Source organism: Argopecten irradians, chromosome 11 (genome assembly GCF_041381155.1).
Source record: "Argopecten irradians isolate NY chromosome 11, Ai_NY, whole genome shotgun sequence".
Lineage (NCBI taxonomy): Eukaryota > Metazoa > Mollusca > Bivalvia > Pectinida > Pectinidae > Argopecten > Argopecten irradians.
The window spans coordinates 31,441,785-31,466,060 of NC_091144.1; the positions used below are offsets into that span (position 1 = coordinate 31,441,785).

The 24,276-nt window shown below is 35.6% G+C and overlaps 1 protein-coding gene across 1 annotated transcript; it reads left to right on the forward strand.

Annotated features, from left to right (window-relative positions):
- Positions 1-12,729, forward strand: LOC138335633 (cell death abnormality protein 1-like). The gene is made up of 8 exons (XM_069284798.1): positions 1-103; positions 508-604; positions 1,892-2,034; positions 5,218-6,867; positions 7,309-7,839; positions 9,997-10,117; positions 10,240-10,358; positions 12,584-12,729. The coding sequence occupies exons 1-8, from the start codon at positions 1-3 to the stop codon at positions 12,727-12,729; spliced, it is 2,910 nt and encodes a 969-aa protein (XP_069140899.1).
- The last annotated feature ends 11,547 nt before the right edge of the window (positions 12,730-24,276 follow it).

Sequence of the window (24,276 nt, forward strand, 5' to 3'; positions counted from 1 at the left end):
ATGAATTCCCGCCAAGCCTTTGTGTCTCTGGGTACAGTGACCTTGGTCCTGATTCTGGCCCCACTGTTTAGCCATGCTGGACCTAGTGATTACTCTATACCAGGTAGGTCGTTTTTTGTTTATTTTTGTAACACCATTTTACTGAATACTGTACATTGGCTAAATTTAGCATGTGTTTTATTTTTGCTGTATTCTGGACCCCCGCTGAAATCCGCGAGTTCTAAACACCAGCGAAATACTCAAAAATCCATTGACATAGCTAAGGAAAATAGTTCAAAGTTTTAAATGAATTAGTAATTACTGCCGAATTTAACCTCAGTGAATATGCTCTTCTTGTGAAACTACGAAATTTTGTCCCGGAAATTTAAAGCGTTATACAGTATGTAAACATGGTTGGTTATCCCATACTTTTTTTTCTTATGATGTTGGCAAGTGCTCGTAAATATAAGTGTGATTTTTGTGATAAATACGTTTGGATTTGTGTAAACCATAAATTTATATGGACAGGCACGTCTAGAAGACAATTATCGTGTATTGTGCTAGTCGATGATCCTTCATATGAGCTTCACCACAGAGAATTAAAATCAATTGACGGCAGTGAACAGTGAACTGAAATATTCCCAACACGTGTTTTGTTTCATCGATAAATAGTCTCGCTGTTCAATGGACATTTCTCAACACTTTTTTTATCACTCAGCCATTATATAATAACAGCTTCATTACGGCAACTTAGGAGATTTATTGTCATAGTTTTTTTCTGTGATGAAATAGTTTCCATAAAAAATAATGTGAGGTAAAGATAGTGTATTAGTAATACCATTTAGACAGGACAGGAGAGAAAGAAAGAAAGCTCAGAGGAAAATAGTTTTATTTTTCTACTTTTCTCTTTGTTTTTGTATTATTTTTATCTCCTTCACTTTCATGCTACCAAAGTAATGCTCTATATTGGTTCCTCTCTTCTCGCTATCTTCTCTACTGTTACACTATGGGTTTCAATCTGTCGCCTCAGTATTGATGAATATAGTCCACGAACGAACTCCTTTCAATCCTCTCACTGTCTATTCTCAATATATTCTTTATTACTTAATCTCATATGCAAGATACAATATACACTTACCTGATATTGTATAATGTGTCCCAATAGTTTATGTTTTTCTACGCTTTATATGCATATTGTTTATTTTTTGTAGACATTTGATCTTAAGGTATAATTTTGTTTAATCTGTTGATACCGTTCAGTCGTTGATATTGCAACTTTAATCCATGTCTTGGTCCATGTGTATATCAAATGAGGAATGAACAAATACTTTTTGAACCAAATGTGAAATTTGACATGATGGAAAAATTGTGATCAACTTTAAATATAAGACAAATTAGTTCAGCATTTAGCATTGTGTTTTAAGGCCCCCACTAAAGCATAGTGAGTACAAAGACCGTTTCTAACACCTATCCACAGATTATTTTTGTAGTAAAGCACTTGAATTCGTACCCTAAATATAACTAATTGAACAAGTCGACAAGTCTTATTGCTTTAAATCCGTGCAACAATAATTTGTCTGAACATCCAACATGCTTTTTCATGTGATACAAACTTTTGTTGAATATGTACTACGAAACACGTTCAACCTTCTGTACAAAGAACCATAGAAATGGCACGGTGTGAAAGTTGTTGAGATATGCCGCTTCTCTATTATGTTGCCAACTAGAAATTATAGATTTCTTTATAATCTAGGTAAATTCTTAACATTTCATCTTAAAAGTGGAAGAAATGAATCGGCGGGTTGAATATATCTTTCTATCTAACTTTTCAGTAGAATTTTTGAATTCTAGGAAAAAGTTAAATATGTTCTTTACCTGTAGCGTGATATTTGCAATATATTTTTCCTTTCAGATTTTGGGTTTCAAAAATATCAATCGATACTTTTCATCTTTATACCGTAAAAATATTTTACATTCACTTTCGAAATGAAAAACATACAAAAATAAAACCAAAAACCACTCAAACCATGAAAGGTGTCATTTTATCTTTCTCAGGTTGATAATTTATCTCATTGATAATATTCATTGTATAATATGTTAAGTTTTAAAAAATAATGAAACCATATGTAAGTATTCTAGGATGGGTACTTCGTTGTTTATTTGCTGTTTTTGCTATTTTTGACATATCAAATTACTTTCAATTTCAAAGCATATGTACTGTAAAGATCATCTATTGACAATTTAATGGTTCTGTATAAAAGGTTTTAGCTAATATATTTCATGGCTCTATTTATTGCAGTGTCTAGATGGCTTTTCGGCCTCTATTCAATATTATTCAAAATTATCCAAACAAAATATTTTTTTACAAAATAACAAATTCTTAAATTATGCTATCAAAGCAAATATTAAAATCATATAATGGCAATTGAAAGCTACAAAGGAAATGCTTCTTATGTAAGTCGAATATAAAGCTGATCAAGCCCTAGATACAGTGAACATTTTAAGTGTCGCTATTTTCTCTGTACTCCTGTTTTCGAGGCCATAACAACAACATAACCGATTTATCTGAAGATTGAAATCTATGATTGATGCCGGCATTGCATCTAAAACACCAGTTCTTACTATAAGGTATAGACATATAAATACACGCCTAATCTGATAGCAGTTCCAGAACACTGTTTGGAATATCCAGTAAAAGCATTGTGTTCTACGAAGTGTCACGTAGTATTAGATGTATAGTTAGCTTCCCGAGTTGGTTGAAATATTGTGTTTCCCTTGGTGGGAAAAAGCTAGACTGTCGCATTGAGTGAAAGCTTGTGGTTCACTGTCAGGACCTTGTTCTCGTTTAAGACCATGGCTTTACCCGGCTTTGCCACAGGTTTGAAATGCGGTTGACATCGATGAAAAGTTGCGATCGACCTTTTTGTTTGACAGCTGATTTTCCATTCTCATTATAATTTGTAGTTTGTTTATGTGTCGAAAGATGACAATGCAAGCTAAAACAGGCAATTGAGATTTGAAAGAAAAATAATTTACTATATATCCAAAATCGTTATTTCCATTGTCTTATACAAGGAAAGTACAGCTATTTTATACCCCCTCTCACTCTACTTGGAAACATTCAGTTTGTTTTACAGCTTTTTCATTGTGTCATTCTTCCTCCATTTTAAAAATAATATGTGTCGCTTAGACTTCAAGCTACCGGCGATTCAGCCTTTGACTGAAGGTGTTAGCGCCTGTTTCAACTTGTGATATTTTGTATGCATATTTATATTGATCCTTAGGAAATTGTTTTACGCATATTTTGACAAATTTTGCAAGCTACACAACACTGTACGAGTCAACAGTAATGCCTTAAGTTAGCCCCGATGCATACATGCTTTTTGTCGACTTTGTTATGTTCGACTGCACCCCAGAAGATATATATATATATATACATACAAAAAAACACTAGTTTAAACAACGGTTAATATCTTAACTGAAGCTCTGACGTGTCTTACAAAGAAAAAATAGCTGTTGTGCCGAAATTTAAAGATACTTTTAAGATATAATATTTTTGAGATCCCTTACAACAGATTATATCGTTACCATTTTATATGGTTATTCATTCTTTACATTCAAAAATAATATTTGATATAAACTTGTTAACTATATATATTTTTATATGATTCCTTGTTAAGTGTAGACTGCACAGTGTCTGCCCAGTGTCAGTTTAATCTATCAGTAGGGTACATATGAGTGTCGGTGTCCGTGACAGTAGTAGCATGATAGCAGTACATATCTACGCCAATGTACCCCAAGGGATTAGATGGTGTGGAGTACATTTGGTGATAGTATTCCGATTGACATTACTGCCAGACAGGACTGTCTCGTGCAGCTAGCTGAAAGTGGCGTTAATCTCAATCATCACACAAAGGGGCATACGCTATCGGTATAACTGATCTAATTATCTATATACAGGTTTGATATACAAGCTTACATTCAAAGTGCACTTCAGGTTTGCTATCTCTATCCAAGCTGTTCTACATAGGGCCTCTATGTATTCTCTGGGCAAATGTGGTAACTAAACCGTATGCTGAGGCTCAATAGCCACAGAAAGAATATATTTACCGTACAGATAGTTGGGAAAAGAGTGTAACAGAGCCAGAGTAATGTACCGCACGTCAGGCTCGAACCCGCAACCCCGGACTGATCTGCCGCTCTACCGACTGTGCTATAGATAAATCCCCCTAGCGTGAAGCTAGAAGGCGATACTATATACAATTAAAATCTGTTGCAGGAGTTATATTGTCAAAGGAAATATTATTGTAAACACCGTTAGTGCATAACTTGGATACGTATATCTGAATCAGTATGATCGATGATTATAGAATTCCTTGTAGTATATTTTATCTAAGATATTGTAAAGATATAAAAACTGTTATTTTCATGCATTAATATCTATACATGTATTTTTATGTCGTTATGATAAAGATAAATAGAAAATCGATAATCACTTCCACAGAGAGTCTAGATTATGGTTGTTATATCTACAACTGGTAATTTCAGCTTTGATGAGAAATCATTTGTAGAACATATGGACGATGTAACACAAATTAGGAAACACATTGCTATTTAATGGTGATATGACGATATGAAATTAAAGATAAAACAGCGAAGATTTGTATCTATGCATAATTTTATAAAATACATGAATTGATAATCAATTTGTATCCATATGTCTGACGTCGACTTAAGCTGTTTTGCTGAACAGTGTAACGTGAAAAGTATAGACAATTATTATCACTGTCTTCTACAATATGTTTTATGCATAAACGACTGATCAGTTTCAAATACATCTGCTCTCGGCTTACATTACCTATGCAAAATGTCAAGTTGGTTTCTCTTAGTCATACTTTCATTGCATTTCTAAATTGTATGAAGTATATCCTAAAATTTAAACTAGAGTAATACCAAGTAATTAACTTCTGAATAATACTAGTTTCCAAGGATCCTAAAGCATAATTTCCAAACAATGTAACCCATAAATATAGGTCATTTGGCTCTAACGGCAATATGTCCTTTGTCCCTCGGGTAGTCTTTAGGAAATTATGAATGTATATCACAACATATGCCCTTTGTCTCTTGGGTAGTCTTTAGGCAATTTTGATTGTATATCATAACATTTACAGTAATATCTAAAATTAGAAATATGAATAATATAAATGTCATTTGAAATGAGGCATTTTTCTATTGCAGATAACCAATGCAGAGGATGTCCCGACGGGAGCTGCCATAATCTTAACGGGCAGTACTCTTGCATCGGAGACTGCAAGTCGGGTTACTATGGTCGGTCATGCCAGCATCAGTGCCCTTTGAACTGCAAGGAGGCCTTTTGTGATAAATTGCTTGGAACTTGTGACGGTTGTACGTATGGATTCCACGGATCAAAATGTTCTTTTCCTTGTTCGCCTCATTGTAATACAAGAGCCCACCAAAAATGTAATCAAGAGACTGGAGAATGTATCGGAGCCTGTGAGTTGGGGTTTTACGGACAAAGCTGCAGTATGGATTGTCCCAAGCATTGCTATCTGAGCTGCAACAGGAACGATGGTTCTTGTTTTGTCTGTGACTCAAGGTACTGGGGTCAATTCTGTAATAACACATGTGGTGCGAACTGCTTCCTCTCGTGTGATCAGATGACTGGGAGATGCCCCGTTTGTATTTCAGGATGGCGTGGAATGACCTGCCATTTGCCTTGTAGTCTTTCTAACTGCAAAAGCTGCACAACAAACGACGAGTGTTCTGTCTGCAAGGAAGGATGGTACGGGCTGAAATGCGACCAAGTTTGTTCTCCGTATTGCCAAAGCTCCACATGTGATCGACGGACGGGTAATTGTGATTGTCAACCTGGCTGGTTCGGGGAACAATGCAATAACCAGTGCATTCCACACTGCTCTTTCTGTAGCTCAAATAAAACATGTGTGTTGTGTGAGGATGGTTTTTACGGACCTCAATGTGAACATAGATGTATTGATGAGTGTAAAACGTGTCTACGATCAGGTCTTGTATGCATGGAATGTAAAGATGAAGACATGTTCGGCGACAATTGTGAATGTAGCTTCTCGGAATGTGCGAAGCGCGAGAAAGGGAAATTTGATTGTATCTTGTGTTCAAACGAAGACTGGTTTCCTTTTGAAAATGGTTGTTGCCCATGTAGAACTAGTCACTGTTTAGACAAGGCAGCATGTAATGTTAATTCTGCAGCGTGTTCATCTGGGTGTCACGATGGATATTACGGTATAATGTGCACAAATAAATGTAGTCCGTTTTGTAAAGGTGGAAATAGCACTTGTAGGGGAAATTTAGGTCACTGTGCAAAAGGTTGTAAAGATGGCTGGTTTGGTAAAAGGTGTGACGCATCGTTCTGTAAAGAGTCGTACCCACATTGTATTCAGTGTGCTTATCGTCAGAAACCATATTCCATTGAGAGAAACGATCTGGACTGTACAGAATGTGAGCCTGGATACTACATAACAAATGGTCATTGTGAAAAATGCCTCCATTGTAAAGACGACAAGTGTAGAAGCCATGACGGGATTTGTCTTGAAGGTTGTGCACGTGGATGGTACTTAGATTCATTCCGTGAATACTGTACTAATGAATGTGGTCGATGTGTAAATCAGATTTGTCACGCGTTTAATGGAACCTGTGTAAATGGATGCCAACCAGGATATTATGATCATACATGTACCTTACACTGCCCCAGGAACTGCATGTATGCTACTTGTAATGCCTCGGGTATCTGTGCTGAGGGCTGTAGTCGAGGATACTATGGAACCTACTGCTATGACGAATGTGAGAAATGCTTAGATGACATTTGTGATCGTGAGACTGGGACATGTATAAGTAAGTAAAGCGAAATAGAACTATATACAGTACATTAAAACTTCATTTTTTTCTCATATATATATGCTCTCACTTATTTTACACTTTTCGAAATGGCTAATACGTGGTCACGTGTATGGTTCGATATATAGCATATCAACCCGGTTTGTCAATATTACGTTTGTGACGTCAAAACCGAGTCGATATTGCGTTTGTGAACTTCATTGCCTAAATGTTGAGTTATTCAGGGTGTCTTCCTATGGATATTGTTCTTGTTGAACAGTTGGTTATTCAGAGATGGTCTCTAATGTAGATTTACCGTGTCACTCTGTACAAATGTACCCGACGGTAACAAAAAGAGAATGATTATTTAATAGTGTATATAGATTGTTATAATTGAAATTCTAAAGACCAAAATAATCGTCAGATATATATCGCAAGAGTTATTTTTACTATTTTTAGAGTGTAAACCCCAGTGGCATGGCCCTGACTGTAGCCAAAGTTGTGACGGGTGTGTGGAGGGGATGTGTACAGACGGCCAAGGATGTGCTGATGGCTGTTGGCCCGGACTGTATGGTATTTCCTGTAACATGACGTGTCCTGACCAAGCCTCGTGCTATGCGTGTGACCAGTTGTCCGGTCAGTGTATCGTATGTAAGAAAACAATCGGATCCACTGCGCCACCATCTTGCAAGGAAGTCATGGATGACGTCACGTGGACGGAAGCGTACAGGGAGACGTCATGCGCAGTTGGTTATTATGGTGAATTTTGTAAATTGAAATGTCCAGAAAACTGTTTAGTGGACTCCGAAAAGCGACATCGCTGTGATAGGTTTACAGGGACTTGTTTGCCGATAGCCGGTTGTTACCCAGGTAACTACGGACTATTCTGTGACCGGATATGCCTTAATTGTCTCTACGGCGCATGCTCAAGAGACGACGGAATATGCTTACATGGTTGTGATACTGGTTGGACAGGATCTGAATGCCTGTGTAAGTATAACTGTTTACCATTTTTGCCAGATACATGTATTTAGTTTCGCAGTCAGAGGGATATCCACACAAAAAAACTTCGTAGTGAATTTAAATGCAAATACAAAGAAAATCTTATGGCAAGGAGTGGATATGTGAATATAAACCATTGGGGATAATTGTCAGAAATGAAATAGACACTTCAAATGACAATATCTGAGAACAGCTTATTATAATTTGTCAACATCAATAAAAAGTCAAAGATGACATTTTCAAAACCAATTACTGCTGTCGTATTTCAAATGCAGCCATTTGGGAAATATTCGAAAGAAATATCCACTGTAAGAGCTCTGGAAAAGCTTTCTCGGTTTTTAAGTCGATGTCTCAAGCAATATCCGATACGCTTGATATGCATTAGAGAGTGTTCCATATGTTCGCGTCCACATATAAGCAAAAAGGCCTCAAACAATGACACCGTTGGGAATATACTTGTCTACAGCAGACGGGCTAATCAAATAAACATACTTATTTCTCGACCGCTCCAAAAGGTGCTTTCTAACTTAAAGAAACTAGCGCAGATCCCATCTCCGTCAAATGCATCGTTCATATCGCCGGCTCATGGTAATTTAAGAGGCAAAAAACAAAGCCATCCAACAGGCGTTTTTCTGTAACGTGACAAGAAGCAATTTCGCAGTCTACTCTGTTTTGTTTATTATAACACAGGACAGCTTAAATAGAGTATTCCTTTAACCAGTTTTGAGATATGGATAAAAAAAAACAAAGGCTGATCTCGACTTGTTATATTGCTTCGGTAAATACTCCAGACAGAGAAAGGCAATGATGAACGCGACATACGATATATATATATATATCGGTTACTGAAAAATCGTGTATACATCTATACCGAGCTTACTATAAGACAACTCCAACATCAAATAAAGTTGATATTCTGATAAACAACTCCACATCAAATAAAGTTGATATTCTGATTATTTCAAGTAGTAATACCAAATTTAATTCGTGTCTCCGGTTATTAATCAATTTTATTATCTATCCTGAGATACAATCTGTGGATAACTTCATTCTGACCGGTTTTGGTTGTATTTGTATACAAAAGTATACCCTACACATGCTGCTGCTTTCCAACCTCCTTAATATTACATATATGCAATATTTGATTCGATCGATTGTAATTGCTCTTGATAGCTTTATATCTTGGGTGGATTTTAATTCAATGTATGTTTGATTTACATGCACGATTGTTTATTTTATCCTTTTACAACTGGTTGTGAAGGCCATGCTAGTATAATTTTCGAATTTGCTTGCCTTTCTTTTTCATTCCTAACGCGCTACATTGAATATGTATATATTCACTTGCGTTCATACCACCTTTAACGCAATCAAAGCACTATTCAAACCCTATTTTAACAATACAATTCTGAAAGATATTATCCGCGCTGATGTTGCTGCTTCATTTCCAAATTAATACATCTTTCCTAAATCCTTGACGTCTGTGGGAATTTAGCGAGCTACACATAGAGAAGGGGCTCACTATCTGGATTGTCATAAATAACAATGTCTCGGCAGTATAACGATGTTTTAATACTCTACGTTTTAGCAACTGTGAACTGTTTACGCCTAAAATTGATATTGCAATAAGAAATGGTATCTAGAGACATAGAAGGGTGGAGCGACACAGCAATTAGCTATATCCGCTGTTCAGTGTTTTGATATCGATTCGTAACTTCATTTCACAATTTTATTTCATTGTGATATTCGTTCCTTCGTTTGATTTTATATTGTAATAAGAAAAAGTGTCTTAAGACATGGAAGCTAGGGTGGAACATCAGCAATTAACTAGACTATTGTATCCACCATTCAGCGATTTCATATCGATTCGTAACTTCATTTCGTGGTAATATTCGCTCTTTCGTTTGCTTTGAAAACATTACTCTATGAACAAATTAAGATAATTGCCTTACTCACGCTGTAATGGCTTTTGTTATAAATCACGTCATTTACACGTCAGATCGCCGTTTGAAAATGATCAGTTCTAATTGTCAGCCACAAACCATGATTTATACTTTAAGTTTTTAACCGTAAGAATTCTGGAACGTCTTTATGATTAACTATGTTTATTTTGATTCTAATGATGACAACTTTTGATTTATTTCACAGCCAAGCTAGAGACAGTGGAGTCTGTTGATATTTCGCTGTTGTTTACTACTGTAGCCGTACTGGGAGCTACAGGAGTGGGCCTTCTCCTAATTCTTCTTTGTTATATCTGCTGGACTACAAGGTCAGTGAACAAGTGCGCATGCTTGGTCTGAAAACCATCTTTTTTAAATATAAACTTTATTTATTGTACATGGATTGCAAAACAAGTAATATAACTTATACATATCACTTTTGATGGTCCAGGTGTAAGCGCGCGAAGAGTCTTAGAGTTGGGGGAAACCAGATTACCCGGAAAGAACCCATCGGGCAGGTGACCCCTTACCTTTTCATGTTCGGCAGGGGAGTGAACCCCGGACAGATAGGTGAAAGGCGAGTGGCGTAACTACCCGACCACCCAACTGAAAACTATTAACACTCTACTATTTGTAAAAGCATGCATGTTATAAGCCCCCTGGAAATATTTTGTATCATATAATACATGTCTATTTATTTATTAACAGTATAATTATGTCTGTTCTACCCAAGCATATCAATATGTCTCTTCATCGCGAGCATCAATAAATCTGTTCTACGCAAGCATCAATAAATCTATTCTATCCAAGCATCAATAAGTCTATTCTACCCAAGAATCAATAAGTCTCTTCTACTCAAGCATCAATAAGTCTCTTCTACTCAAGCATCAATAAGTCTCTTCTACGCAAGCATCAATAAATCTATTCTATCCAAGCATCAATAAGTCTGTTCTACCCAAGCATCAATAAGTCTGTTCTACCCAAGAATCAATATGTCTCTTCTACCCAAGCATCAATATGTCTCTTCTACGCAAGCATCAATAAGTCTTTTCTACGCAAGCATCAATAAGTCTCTTCTACGCAAGCATCAATAATCTCTTCTACTCAAGCATCAATAAGTCTCTTCTACGCAAGCATCAATAAATCTATTCTATCCAAGCATTAATAAGTCTGTTCTACCCAAGCATCAATAAGTCTGTTCTACCCAAGCATCAATAAGTCTGTTCTACCCAAGCATCAATAAGTCTCTTCTACCCAAGCATCATTTAGAAGTCTCTTCACAGCAAGCATCAATAAGTCTCTTCATAGCAGCATCAATAAGTCTGTTCTACCAGATCCAAGTTTCATCATCAATAAGTCTGTTCTACCAAGATCAATAGTTTCTACCCAAGAATCAATAAGTCTGTTCTACCAAGATCAATATGTCTCTTACCAAGATCAATAAGTAGTCTCCCAAAATCAATAAGTCTTCTACTCAAGCATCAATAAGTCTCTTCTATCAAGCATCAATAAGTCTATTCTAAGAATAATAAGTCTGTTCTACCCAAGAATCAATAAGTCTGTTCTACCCAAGCATCAATAAGTCTCTTCTACTCAAGCATCAATAAGTCTCTTCTACTCAAGCATACAAGTCTCTTCCATCAAGCATCAATTGTCTCTTCTACTCAAGCATAATAAGTCTCTTCATCCAAGCATCAATATGTCTCTTCTACTCAAGCATCAATAAGTCTTTCTACTCAAGCATCAATAAGTCTCTTTACCAAGCATCAATAAGTCTGTTCTACTCAAGCATCAATTGTTCTCATCAAGCATAAGTCTCTTCATCAAGCAGGCATCAATTTGTCTGTTCTACCCAAGCATCAATAAGTCTGTTCTACCCAAGAATCAATAAGTCTGTTCTACCCAAGCATCAATAAGTCTCTTCTATCAAGCATCAATTGTTTCTACCAAGCATCAATAAGTCTGTTCTACCAAGCAATCAATAAGTCTCTTCTACCAAGCATCAATATCTTTCTACCCAAGAATCAATATGTCTCTTCTACCCAAGCATCAATAAGTCTATTCTATCCCAAGAATCAATAAGTCTCTTCTACCCAAGAATCAATAAGTCTCTCTCTTACAGCCAAGTCAAGTAATAGTCTTTCCACAAGCACCAATATGTCTCTTCTACTCAAGCATCAATAAGTCTCTTCTACTCAAGCATCAATAAGTCTCTTCTACTCAAGCATCAATAAGTCTGTTCTACTCAAGCATCAATTTGTCCCCTCTACTCAAGCATGAACAAGTCTCTTCCATTCAAGCATCAATAAGTCTCTTCTACTCAAGCATGAATCAAGTCTCTTCATCAAGCATCAATAAGTCTGTTCTACTCAAGAATCAATAAGTCTGTTCTACTCAAGCATCAATAAGTCTGTTCTACTCAAGCATCAATAAGTCTCTTTCATTCAAGCATCAATAAGTCTGTTCTACTCAAGCATCAATAAGTCTCTTCTACTCAATCATCAATAAGTTTTTCTTCTCAAGCATGAACACGTATCTGCTACCCAAGCATCCCGATAGACGACAGAACTATAATTGAAACAAATAAACAAAATATGTAGTTAATCATAATTTAATCTAGGTATTCAATGTTGATGAGCAGAAAATAACATATCATTGGCAAGTCCTCTAAGACTGATATCTAACATTAACATTTCACCTATTTATTTACAGCCAAACCGCAGAAATCATTTTGTTTCGGTTTATTTGCATATATATGTCGCTGTGTTGGTATATTCTTATATTCTCATTTACAGGAAAAATACAAAAGCTGAAGTTTATACACCGACAGATCCACCTGGCCAAACTACGCTATAGAACTGTTGTACAGCTGCACGGATCACCATCACGTCACACAGGAAAGACCATTTGCTTTACACGATCCAGAATATCCTACCGATAAAGCATGGTCTAGACCTTCACGAAACATTTGGAAACAGCTAGCTTCACAATAACTGTCAGCACTTTTATGAGTTTGTGTCTGATATTGGGATCAGAAAACGTTTTGTGAATGTTGACATCTTTGGATTAACACTTGCATGGAATGGCAAGTTAAAATAGTAGATCTTTGCGCACAGAAACTTAAAAGCTCAAACGATCCCTTTCTTCATAAACTTGTTGAGCAAAATGTTCTCGATACCCAAACAGCTAGCAATACAGTGTCATCTATTGATAACAAATATGTGAAACAAAAATTCATGGACATTTCTGGATATTTGTGAAGCATTGATCGCCTTTTTGAGTCCTCATATCGGGAAACGTTGTTGTGTTAACAGAAAAAAAAATTACTGAGCGAGACTTTTAGCTATCATCCCAAGTCATTTAGTTTCTCGTAAAGTCTACAGTGATGCTATCTATCGCCTTCGCTATCCCACCAATTTATTTCCGTTGTTCCAAAGCAGTGAATCAACATTATTCATGCGTTCGTGGTACGATAATGCGATAAAGGGCAAAGCAAAGGTAAAGTTCATTGTTCTCTGGGAGATTTCGGAGTGATTTATTCAGTAATGTTAAGAGATCAAGTGATTGTAGTTCACCTCCGAAGCTCTACGTTTGCTCATGCAACTATTATTTTTGTTCCTTCATCACTGTCTGGTTAACGCTTAATTTGCTCCGGCGGTCTTACATGCCTGGTAAACGTTTGACAGATCTATCTTAACCCCGCTTTTATCTCTGTCATGTAAAAGCTCTATTGATCTCTATTAAGACGGTCCGTGATTGACTGTTTAAGAAAACAAATCGGTATTTAATCGGTGTTTTTCAGTAGGATAACGTTCACGGTATGCTACGGCCGAGAGTAACTTAAAAAGGAATTTGATGACAACCAAGTACAAAATGTAAGATATTACTCTCAATTTCTGTGCTTTGTTTTGTTTTTTACCTCAGCAATGACGACATGTAGGTATCATTTATCCCCAACATTCGGAGAGGTTTCCGTGTGAGTGATAAAACTTTTTTTTCGTAAAAACGATCAAGCTTTAAAAGTCCATTTCCTTTTTCTGTACCGTAGCACGTCCTTTACATTGTTTTTGTGGTCAGAAAGTCATCCGTTGGCCATGCAAGCTTACGCGTCACGCACACCTTTGCAAAACGCGATTAGTTGGGAATACTTGTTAAAGGTCAAAACATTTTGATTTTATATTAAATAGAAATATTATTTTCCGTTGAATATCTCATATTGTAGACGACAAATCTGCTTTCGTGGAGTTTCTCATATAAATCCAAGAGAAAGGTAAAATTTTCTATCAAGAAACACATGACATACGCAGTCAGTGCTAGCAATCATTGTCATTCAAAAGTTTAGTTTATACTCAGAACAATATAGAATGTTTGGTCTAAAACTTGTGGAAAGAAATGCAATAACCGTAACCTGGTGTCTTATTCATTTGAGAAATACAATATCAATGAAATACAATGTATTGAAATAAATATTGTGTTCTACAGTGTCTGTATAGCCTGGCATTGACATACCCATGCTTATCTACATATAGATCAATTTGATTAAAATACATATTATTATGATCAATCATCAAATCGTTCCATGGAGGATGGGGTGAGAATAAGGATATATATGTTAATCAGATTGGACATAGTTTTATATGACGAGTGTCATCGATGGAAACAGACACCGCTTATTCATTTGGGACTCGTGGTTCTGTTATCGTAGGTTTTATTTGTTGTCTTGAATTATCACTTACGTTTTCTTTGTTATTTATCTATTCCTTGTGTAATGAGCAATATGTAATGATGGCTCAGGAGAAAAATAACGATTAAACAGTTACTATTGTTTTACATAAAATAAACAAAGTAACAAATGTTTTTCAAGACCCGCATTTTTTTCAGAACATGTGACGTTTATGAAGACAACATTTTGTTTGATTTGTAAATAATAATTATGAAATTGGATTCTGTATTGTTGACTGTTTACGGGGATTCAGTTTCGCTGTATTCGCGGTAAAGTTAGCTTCCGCAAAATCAAAGATCTGCGAAAAAAACGGGAACAACGACGAGGAAAGATCTGTGAATAAAATGGGAACAATGACAAGTAATGATCTTTGAATAAAATTGGAACAATGACAAATAAAGATCTGCTAATAAAATGGGAACAATGACAAGTAAATATCTGCTAATAAAAAGGGAACAATGACAAGTAATAATCTGCTGATAAAATGGAATAATGACAATGTAAAGTTCTGTGAATAAAATGGAAACAATGACAAGTAATGATCTGTGAATAAAATGGGAACAATGACAAGTAAAGATCTACTTATAAAATGGGAACAATGACAAAAAAATGATTTGGATTTGCTAATAAAATGGGAACAATGATAAATAAATATCTGCTAATAAAACGGAACGATGACAAGTAATGATCCGCTAATAAAAGGGGAATAATGACAAAAAATGATCTGCTAATAAAATGGGAACAATGATAAATAAATATCTGCTAATAAAAAGGGAACAATGACCGGATATGCCTTAATTGTCTCTACGGCGCATGCTCGAGAGACGCCGGAATATGCTTACATGGTTGTGATACTGGTTGGACAGGATCTGAATGCCTTTGTAAGTATAACTGTTTACCATTTTTGCTAGATACATGTATTTAGTTTCGCAGTCAGAGGGATATCCACACAAAAAAACTTCGTAGTGAATTTAAATGCAAATACAAAGAAAATCTTTTGGCAAGGAGAGGATATGTGAATATAAACCATTGGGGATAATTGTCAGAAATGAAATAGACACTTCAAATGACAATATCTGAGAACAGCTTATAATAATTTGTCAACATCAATAAAAAGCTCAAAGATGACATTTTCAAAACCAATTACTGCTGTCGTATTTCAAATGCAGTCATTTGGGAAATATTCGAAAGAAATATCCACTGTAAGAGCTCTGGAAAAGCTTTCTCGGTTTTTAAGTCAATGTCTCAAGCAATATCCGATACGCTTGATAAGCATTAGAGAGTGTTCCATATGTTCGCGTCCACATATAAGCAAAAAGGCCTCAAACAATGACACCGTTGGGAATATACTTGTCTACAGCAGACGGGCTAATCAAATAAACATACTTATTTCTCGACCGCTCCAAAAGGTGCTTTCTAACTTAAAGAAACTAGCACAGATCCCATCTCCGTCAAATGCATCGTTCATATCGCCGGCTCATGGTAATTTAAGAGGCAAAAAACAAAGCCAGCCAACAGGCGTTTTTCTGTAACGTGACAAGAAGCAATTTCGCAGTCTACTCTGTTTTGTTTATTATAACACAGGACAGCTTAAATAGAGTATTCCCTTAACCAGTTTTGAGATATGGATAAAAAAACAAAGGCTAATCTCGACTTGTTATATTGCTTCGGTAAATACTCCAGACAGAGAAAGGCAATGATGAAGGCGACATACGATATATATATATATATATATATATAGGTTACTGGAAAATCGTGTACATCTATACCGAGCTTACTATAAGACAACTCCAACATCAAATAAAGTTGATATTCTGATTATTTCAGACAACTCCAACATCAAATAAAGTTGATATTCTGATTATTTCAAGTAGTAATACCAAATTTAATTCGTGTCTCCGGTTATTAATCAATTTTATTATCTATCATGAGATACAATCTGTGGATAACTTCATTCTGACCGGTTTTGGTGGTATTTGTATACAAAAGTATACCCTACACATGCTGTTGATTTCCAACCTCCTTAATATTACATATATGCAATATTTGATTCGATCGATTGTAATTGCTCTTGATAGCTTTATATCTTGGGTGGATTTTAATTCAATGTATGTTTGATTTACATGCACGAATGTTTATTTTATCCTTTTACAACTGGTTGTGAAGGCCATGCTAGTATAATTTCGAATTTAATTGCCTTTCTTTTTCATTCCTAACGCTCTACATTGAATATGTATATATTCACTTGCGTTCATACCACCTTTAACGCAATCAAAGCACTATTCAAACCCTATTTTAACAATGCAATTCTGAAAGTAATTATCCGCGCTGATGTTGCTGCTTCATTTCCAAATTAATACATCTTTCCTAAATCCTTGACGTCTGTGGGAATTTAGCGAGCTACACATAGAGAAGGGGCTCACTTTCTGGATTGTCATAAATAACAATGTCTCGGCAGTATAACGATGTTTTAATACTTTACGTTTTAGCAACTGTGAACTGTTTACGCCTAAAATTGATATTGCAATGAGAAATGGTATCTAGAGACACAGAAGGGTGGAGCGACAACAGCAATAAGCTATATCCGCTGTGTTTTGATATCGATTCGTAACTTCATTTCACAATTTTATTTCATTGTGATATTCGTTCCTTCGTTTGATTTTATATTGTAATAAGAAAAAGTGTCTTAAGACATGGAAGCTAGGGTGGAACATCAGCAATTAACTAGACTATTGTATCCACCATTCAGCGATTTCATATCGATTCGTAACTTCATTTCGTGGTAATATTCGCTCTTTCGTTTGCTTTGAAAACATTACTCTATGAACAAATTAAGATAATTGCCTTACTCACGCTGTAATGGCTTTTGTTATAAATCACGTCATTTACACGTCAGATCGCCGTTTGAAAATGATCAGTTCTAATTGTCAGCCACAAACCATGATTTATACTTTAAGTTTTTAACCGTAAGAATTCTGGAACGTCTTTATGATTAACTATGTTTATTTTGATTCTAATGATGACAACTTTTGATTTATTTCACAGCCAAGCTAGAGACAGTGGAGTCTGTTGATATTTCGCTGTTGTTTACTACTGTAGCCGTACTGGGAGCTACAGGAGTGGGCCTTCTCCTAATTCTTCTTTGTTATATCTGCTGGACTACAAGGTCAGTGAGCAAGTGCGCATGCTTGGTCTGAAAACCATCTTTTTTAAATATAAACTTTATTTATTGTACATGGATTGCAAAACAAGTAATATAACTTATACATATCACTTTTGATGGTCCGGGTGATGGCGCGAAGAGTATTAGAGTTGGAGGAAACCAGATTACCCGGAAAGAACCCATCGGGCAGGTGACCCTTACCTTTTCATGTTCAGCAGGGGAGTGAACCCCGGACAGATAGGTGAAAGGCGAGTGGCGTAACTACCCGACCACCCAACTGATAACTATTAACACTCTACTATTCGTAAAAGCATGCATGTTATAAGCCCCCTGGAAATATTTTGTATCATATAATACATGTCTATTTATATATTAACAGTATAATTATGTCTGTTCTACCCAAGCATATCAATATGTCTCTTCATCACGAGCATCAATAAATCTGTTCTACGCAAGCATCAATAAATCTGTTCTATCCAAGCATCAATAAGTCTATTCTACCCAAGAATCAATAAGTCTGTTCTACTCAAGCATCAATAAGTCTATTCTACCCAAGAATCAATAAGTCACTTCTACGCAAGCATCAATAAATCTGTTCTATCCAAGCATCAATAAGTCTGTTCTACCCAAGAATCAATAAGTCTGTTCTACCCAAGAATCAATAAGTCTCTTCTACCCAAGCATCAATATGTCTCTTCTACTCAAGCATCAATATGTCTCTTCTACTCAAGCATCAATAAGTCTCTTCTACGCAAGCATCAATAAGTCTATTCTATCCAAGCATCAATAAGTCTATTCTATCCAAGCATCAATAAGTCTGTTCTACCCAAGAATCAATAAGTCTGTTCTACCCAAGCATCAATATGTCTATTCTACTCAAGCATAAATAAGTCTCTTCATCGCAAGCATCAAGAAGTCTCTTCACAGCAAGCATCAATAAGTCTCTTCATAGCTAGCATCAATAAGTCTGTTCTACCCAAGCATCAATAAGTCTGTTCTACCCAAGAATCAATAAGTCTCTTCTACCCAAGCATTAATATGTCTCTTCTACTCAAGCATCAATAAGTCTCTTCATAGCAAGCATCAATAAGTCTGTTCTACCCAAGAATCAATAAGTCTGTTCTACCCAAGCATCAATATGTTTCTTCTACCCAAGCATCAATATGTTTCTTCTACTCAAGCATCAATATGTCTCTTCATCGTAAGCATCAATAAGTATGTTCTACTTTAGCATCAATAAGTCTCTTCATAGCAAGCATCAATAAGTCTCTTCATAGCAGGCATCAATTTGTCTGTTCTACCCAAGCATCAATAAGTTTGTTCTACCCAAGAATCAATAAGTCTGTTCTACCCAAGCATCAATAAGTTTGTTCTACCCAAGAGTCAATAAGTCTCTGTTCTACCAAAGAATCAATAAGTCTGTTCTACCCAAGAATCAATATGTCTCTTCTACCCAAGCATCAATAAGTCTATTCTTTCCCAAGAATCAATATGTCTCTTCTACCCAAGAATCAATAAGATCAATAAGTCTCTTCTACCCAAGCATCAATAAGTCTCTTCTACCCAAGCATCAATATGTCTCTTCTACTCAAGCATCAATAAGTCTCTTCTACTCAAGCATCAATAAGTCTCTTCTACTCAAGCATCAATAAGTCTGTTCTACTCAAGCATCAATTTGTCTCTTCTACTCAAGCATGAACAAGTCTCTTCCATTCAAGCATCAATTTGTCTCTTCTACTCAAGCATGAATAAGTCTCTTCCATTCAAGCATTAATATGTCTGTTCTAATCAAGCATCAACAAGTCTCTTCTCTCTTCCAAGTCTCTTTCATTCAAGCATCAATAAGTCTGTTCTACTCAAGCATCAATAGGTCTCTTCTACTCAATCATCAATAAGTTTTTCTTCTCAAGCATGAACACGTATCTGCTACCCAAGCATCCCGATAGACGATAGAACTATAATTGAAACAAATAAACAAAATATGTAGTTAATCATAATTTAATCTAGGTATGTTGATGAGCAGAAAATAACATATCATTGGCAAGTCCTCTAAGACTGATATCTATCATTAACATTTCACCTATTTATTTACAGCCAAACCGCAGAAATCATTTTGTTTCGGTTTATTTGCATATATATGTCGCTGTGTTGGTATATTCTTATATTCTCATTTACAGGAAAAATACAAAAGCTGAAGTTTATACACCGACAGATCCACCTGGCCAAACTACGTTATAGAACTATTGTACAGCTGCACGGATCACCATCACGTCACACAGGAAAGACCATTTGCTTTACACGATCCAGAATATCCTACCGATAAAGCATGGTCTAGACCTTCACGAAACATTTGGAAACAGCTAGCTTCACAATAACTGTCAGCACTTTTATGAGTTTGTGTCTGATATTGGGATCAGAAAACGTTTTGTGAATGTTGACATCTTTGGATTAACACTTGCATGGAATGGCAAGTTAAAATAGTAGATCTTTGCGCACAAAAACTTAAAAGCTCAAACGATCCCTTTCTTCATAAACTTGTTGAGCAAAATGTTCTCGATACCCAAAACAGCTAGCAATGCAGTGTCATCTATTGATAACAAATATGTGAAACAAAAATGCATGAACATTTCTGGATATTTGTGAAGCATTGATCGCCTTTTTGTCGCTCATATCGGGAAACGTTGTTGTGTTGACAGAAAAAAAAATATATTACTGAGCGAGACTTTCAGCTATCATCCCAAGTCATTTAGTTTCTCGTAAAGTCTACAGTGATGCTATCTATCGCCTTCGCTATCCCACCAATTTATTTCCGTTGTTCCAAAGCAGTGAATCAACATTATTCATGCGTTCGTGGTACGATAATGCGATAAAGGGCAAAGCGAAGGTAAAGTTCATTGTTCTCTGGGAGATTTCGGAGTGATTTATTCAGTAATGTTAAGAGATCAAGTGATTGTAGTTCACCTCCGAAGCTCTACGTTTGCTCATGCAACTATTATCTTTGTTCCTTCATCACTGTCTGGTTAACGCTTAATTTGCTCCGGCGGTCTTACATGCCTGGTAAACGTTTGACAGATCTATCTTAACCCCGCTTTTATCTCTGTCATGTAAAAGCTCTATTGATCTCTATTAAGACGGTCCGTGATTGACTGTTTAAGAAAACAAATCGGTATTTAATCGGTGTTTTTCAGTAGGATAACGTTCACGGTATGCTACGGCCGAGAGTAACTTAAAAAGGAATTTGATGACAACCAAGTACAAAATGTAAGATATTACTTTCAATTTCCGTGCTTTGTTTTGTTTTTACCTCAGCAATGACGACATGTAGGTATCATTTATCCCCAACATTCGGAGAGGTTTCCGTGTGAGTGATAAAACTTTTTTTTCGTAAAAACGATCAAGCCTTAAAAGTCCATTTCCTTTTTCTGTACCGTAGCACGGCCTTTACATTGTTTTTGTGGTCAGAAAGTCATCCGTTGGCCATGCAAGCTTACGCGTCACGCACACCTTTGCAAAACGCGATTAGTTGGGAATACTTGTTAAAGGTCAAAACATTTTGATTTTATATTAAATAGAAATATTATTTTCCGTTGAATATCTCATATTGTAGACGACAAATCTGCTTTCGTGGATTTTCTCATATAAATCCAAGAGAAAGGTAAAATTTTCTATCAAGAAACACATGACATACGCAGTCAGTGCTAGCAATCATTGTCATTCAAAAGTTTAGTTTATACTCAGAACAATATAGAATGTTTGGTCTAACACTTGTGGAAAGAAATGCAATAACCGTAACCTGGTGTCTTATTCATTTGAGAAATACAATATCAATGAAATACAATGTATTGAAATAAATATTGTGTTCTACAGTGTCTGTATAGCCTGGCATTGACATACCCATGCTTATCTACATATAGATCAATTTGATTAAAATACATATTATTATTATCAATCATCAAATCGTTCCATTGAGGATGGGGTGAGAATAAGGATATATATGTTAATCAGATTGGACATAGTTTTATATGACGAGTGTCATCGATGGAACAGACACCGCTTATTCATTTGGGACTCATGGTTCTGTTATCGTAGGTTTTATTTGTTGTCTTGAATTATCACTTTCGTTTTCTTTATTATTTGTCTATTCCTTGTGTAATGAGCAATATGTGATGATGGCTCAGGAGAAAAATAACGATTAAGCAGTTACTATTGTTTTACATAAAATAAACAAAGTAACAAATGTTTATCAAGACCCTCATTTTTTTCGGAACATGTGACGTTTATGAAGACAACATTTTGTTTGATTTGTAAATAATCATTATGAAATTGATACTGTATTGTTGTCTTTTTACGGGGATTCAGTTTTGCTGTATTCGCGGTAAAGTTAGCTTCCGCAAAATTAAATATCTGTGAATAAATCGGTCACAACGACGAGGAAAGATCTGTGAATAAAATGGGAACAATGACAAGTAAATATCTGCTAATAAAAAGGGAACAATGACAAGTAATGATCTGCTAATAAAATGGGAACAATGACAAGTAAATATCTGCTAATAAAAAGGGAACAATGACAAGTAATAATCTGCTGATAAAATGGGAATAATGACATGTAAAGTTCTGTGAATAAAATGGAAACAATGACAAGTAATGATCTGTGAATAAAATGGGAACAATGACAAGTAAAGATCTACTTATAAAATGGGAACAATGACAAAGTAAATTTGGATTTGCTAAAATGGGACAATGATAAATAAAATCTGCTAATAAAACGGAACAATGGCAAGTAAAAATCTGCTAATAAAATGGGAACACTGACAAAAAATGATCTACTAATAAAATGGGAACAATGACAAGTAAATATCTGCTAATAAAATGGGAACAATGACAAGTAAATATCCGCTAATAAAATGGAAACAATGACAAGTAAAGATCTGATAATAAAATGGGAACAATGACATGTAAGATAAAAACAATGACAAGTAAATATCCGCTAATAAAATGGAAACAATGACAAGTAAAGATCTCGATAATAAAATGGGAACAATGACATGTAAGATAACTTGTATAGCGTATTGCTATTAGAAATTGACAAAAACTCGAATATTCCTTCCCGCGAATATGATTCAAACGGGTAATGATGAAACTAGCAGCTGTGCAGTATCATTATTTAACATATAAACTTGCTTGATGAGGACAGCGGATAATCATCGTCGTATCTACGTATATGTTTAGAATCAAGATTATAATTCCCAATTCATACAATATTTGTCGATGTCGAAAACGAGCCTGATTAATTAATGCATTTTGTCGTATCTTTTCTATTTTGTTATGGACAACGTTGATAAAATTATGTTTTAATAAAGCTTTTGAATAACAAAATACAACAGCTTTATTTGTTTTGTGTAATGCGTTCGGTGGGGCAAGTTAGGATCGCAGCCATCAATACTACACAGCAGTGATTAACGATATGAATAATTGATAGTTAATAGGGACAGAACCATAACACAGAGAATTGGTGCTACATCCCTTTTACACTAGGTTAGTGTGTTGTGTTTTGTGAAGAGAACATAAATATTGCGTGGACGCTTTTACAATCCGGCGCCTAGCCTGATGATTGGGTGTGTATAGCAATAAGTCCGCACTGCATCAATAGCCATCGGCAATAACCATAAATAAGAAAACGCTGAAGTACCTTGTTGCACCTCAGCAAATTTCAAAACTACATTGAAATGTTTGATGACTTGACATGACAGCTGCTGACAAATGACAAAAAAAACATATCTATAATAGGGTTATGGATAAAGAGTGATAACATTCCCAGTTTGAGAAGGGGTTTGTCGTAAGCAGCTTCGTCGTATCGGGAAATTCATCTCCGTCTTAAATGAAGTCCATCGTTTTCTTTGTTCGTTGATGTTCTTTGTGGTTTCGTTTCATAGTCATTTACAAGATTAAGTTACTCGAGATGATGCCTAACTGCATTTGACTAGGATTTGTGAGATCGCTGACACAGAGCACCTGGTCCGATACACTTTGTACATACTTTTTTTCTTATTATAAGATTGGTTGTTTCTTTATGGGGTCGATATTATTAATTATTTTCTACTGTTAACTTTAATGTGTCGAAACAACTAAAGGTTCTCTAGATTAAAGTTTTATTTATACATACACTGGTTAATCAGTAGATTATAATTCTTTACACACTATGGGTTACTATCACTACATAGTTATATCAATAACTGGAATACTTCATAGAAAAACTGAAGGCAGATCAGGTTCAGGAGAAAAAAAAACCCTGACCAATAACAGACCTGCAGAGATTTCCTTTGAAGAATGCAGATATAGAATTGCCCGACTTAAAAGCAACACAGTCAACTTCAGTTTACCATTATTCGATCATTTTGATGTAAATCAAAGGATCAGACGAAACGTCTCATCTGGTGTCGCCCCCAGAGTCGCTTCAGTTTAGCTGACATAATCCATGGGCTAATATAACGACAGTGATAGTAACCCCTGGAGTATTGAGGATGTGAAGTATACTTCTGGGATAGATGCTGAGTGTTTTGCACATGTGTAGTCTTAAATTGATAATCATATTAAAACAAGTA

Bases quoted from the DNA above. Each gene is read 5' to 3' on its own strand.
- LOC138335633 (XM_069284798.1), top strand. From the start codon at position 1: ATGAATTCCCGCCAAGCCTTTGTGTCTCTGGGTACAGTGACCTTGGTC. The intron at 7,840-9,996 runs GTAAGTATAACT...TTTATTTCACAG, and splicing joins GACAGGATCTGAATGCCTGT to CCAAGCTAGAGACAGTGGAG. The intron at 10,359-12,583 runs GTGAAAGGCGAG...TCTCATTTACAG, and splicing joins AGTGAACCCCGGACAGATAG to GAAAAATACAAAAGCTGAAG.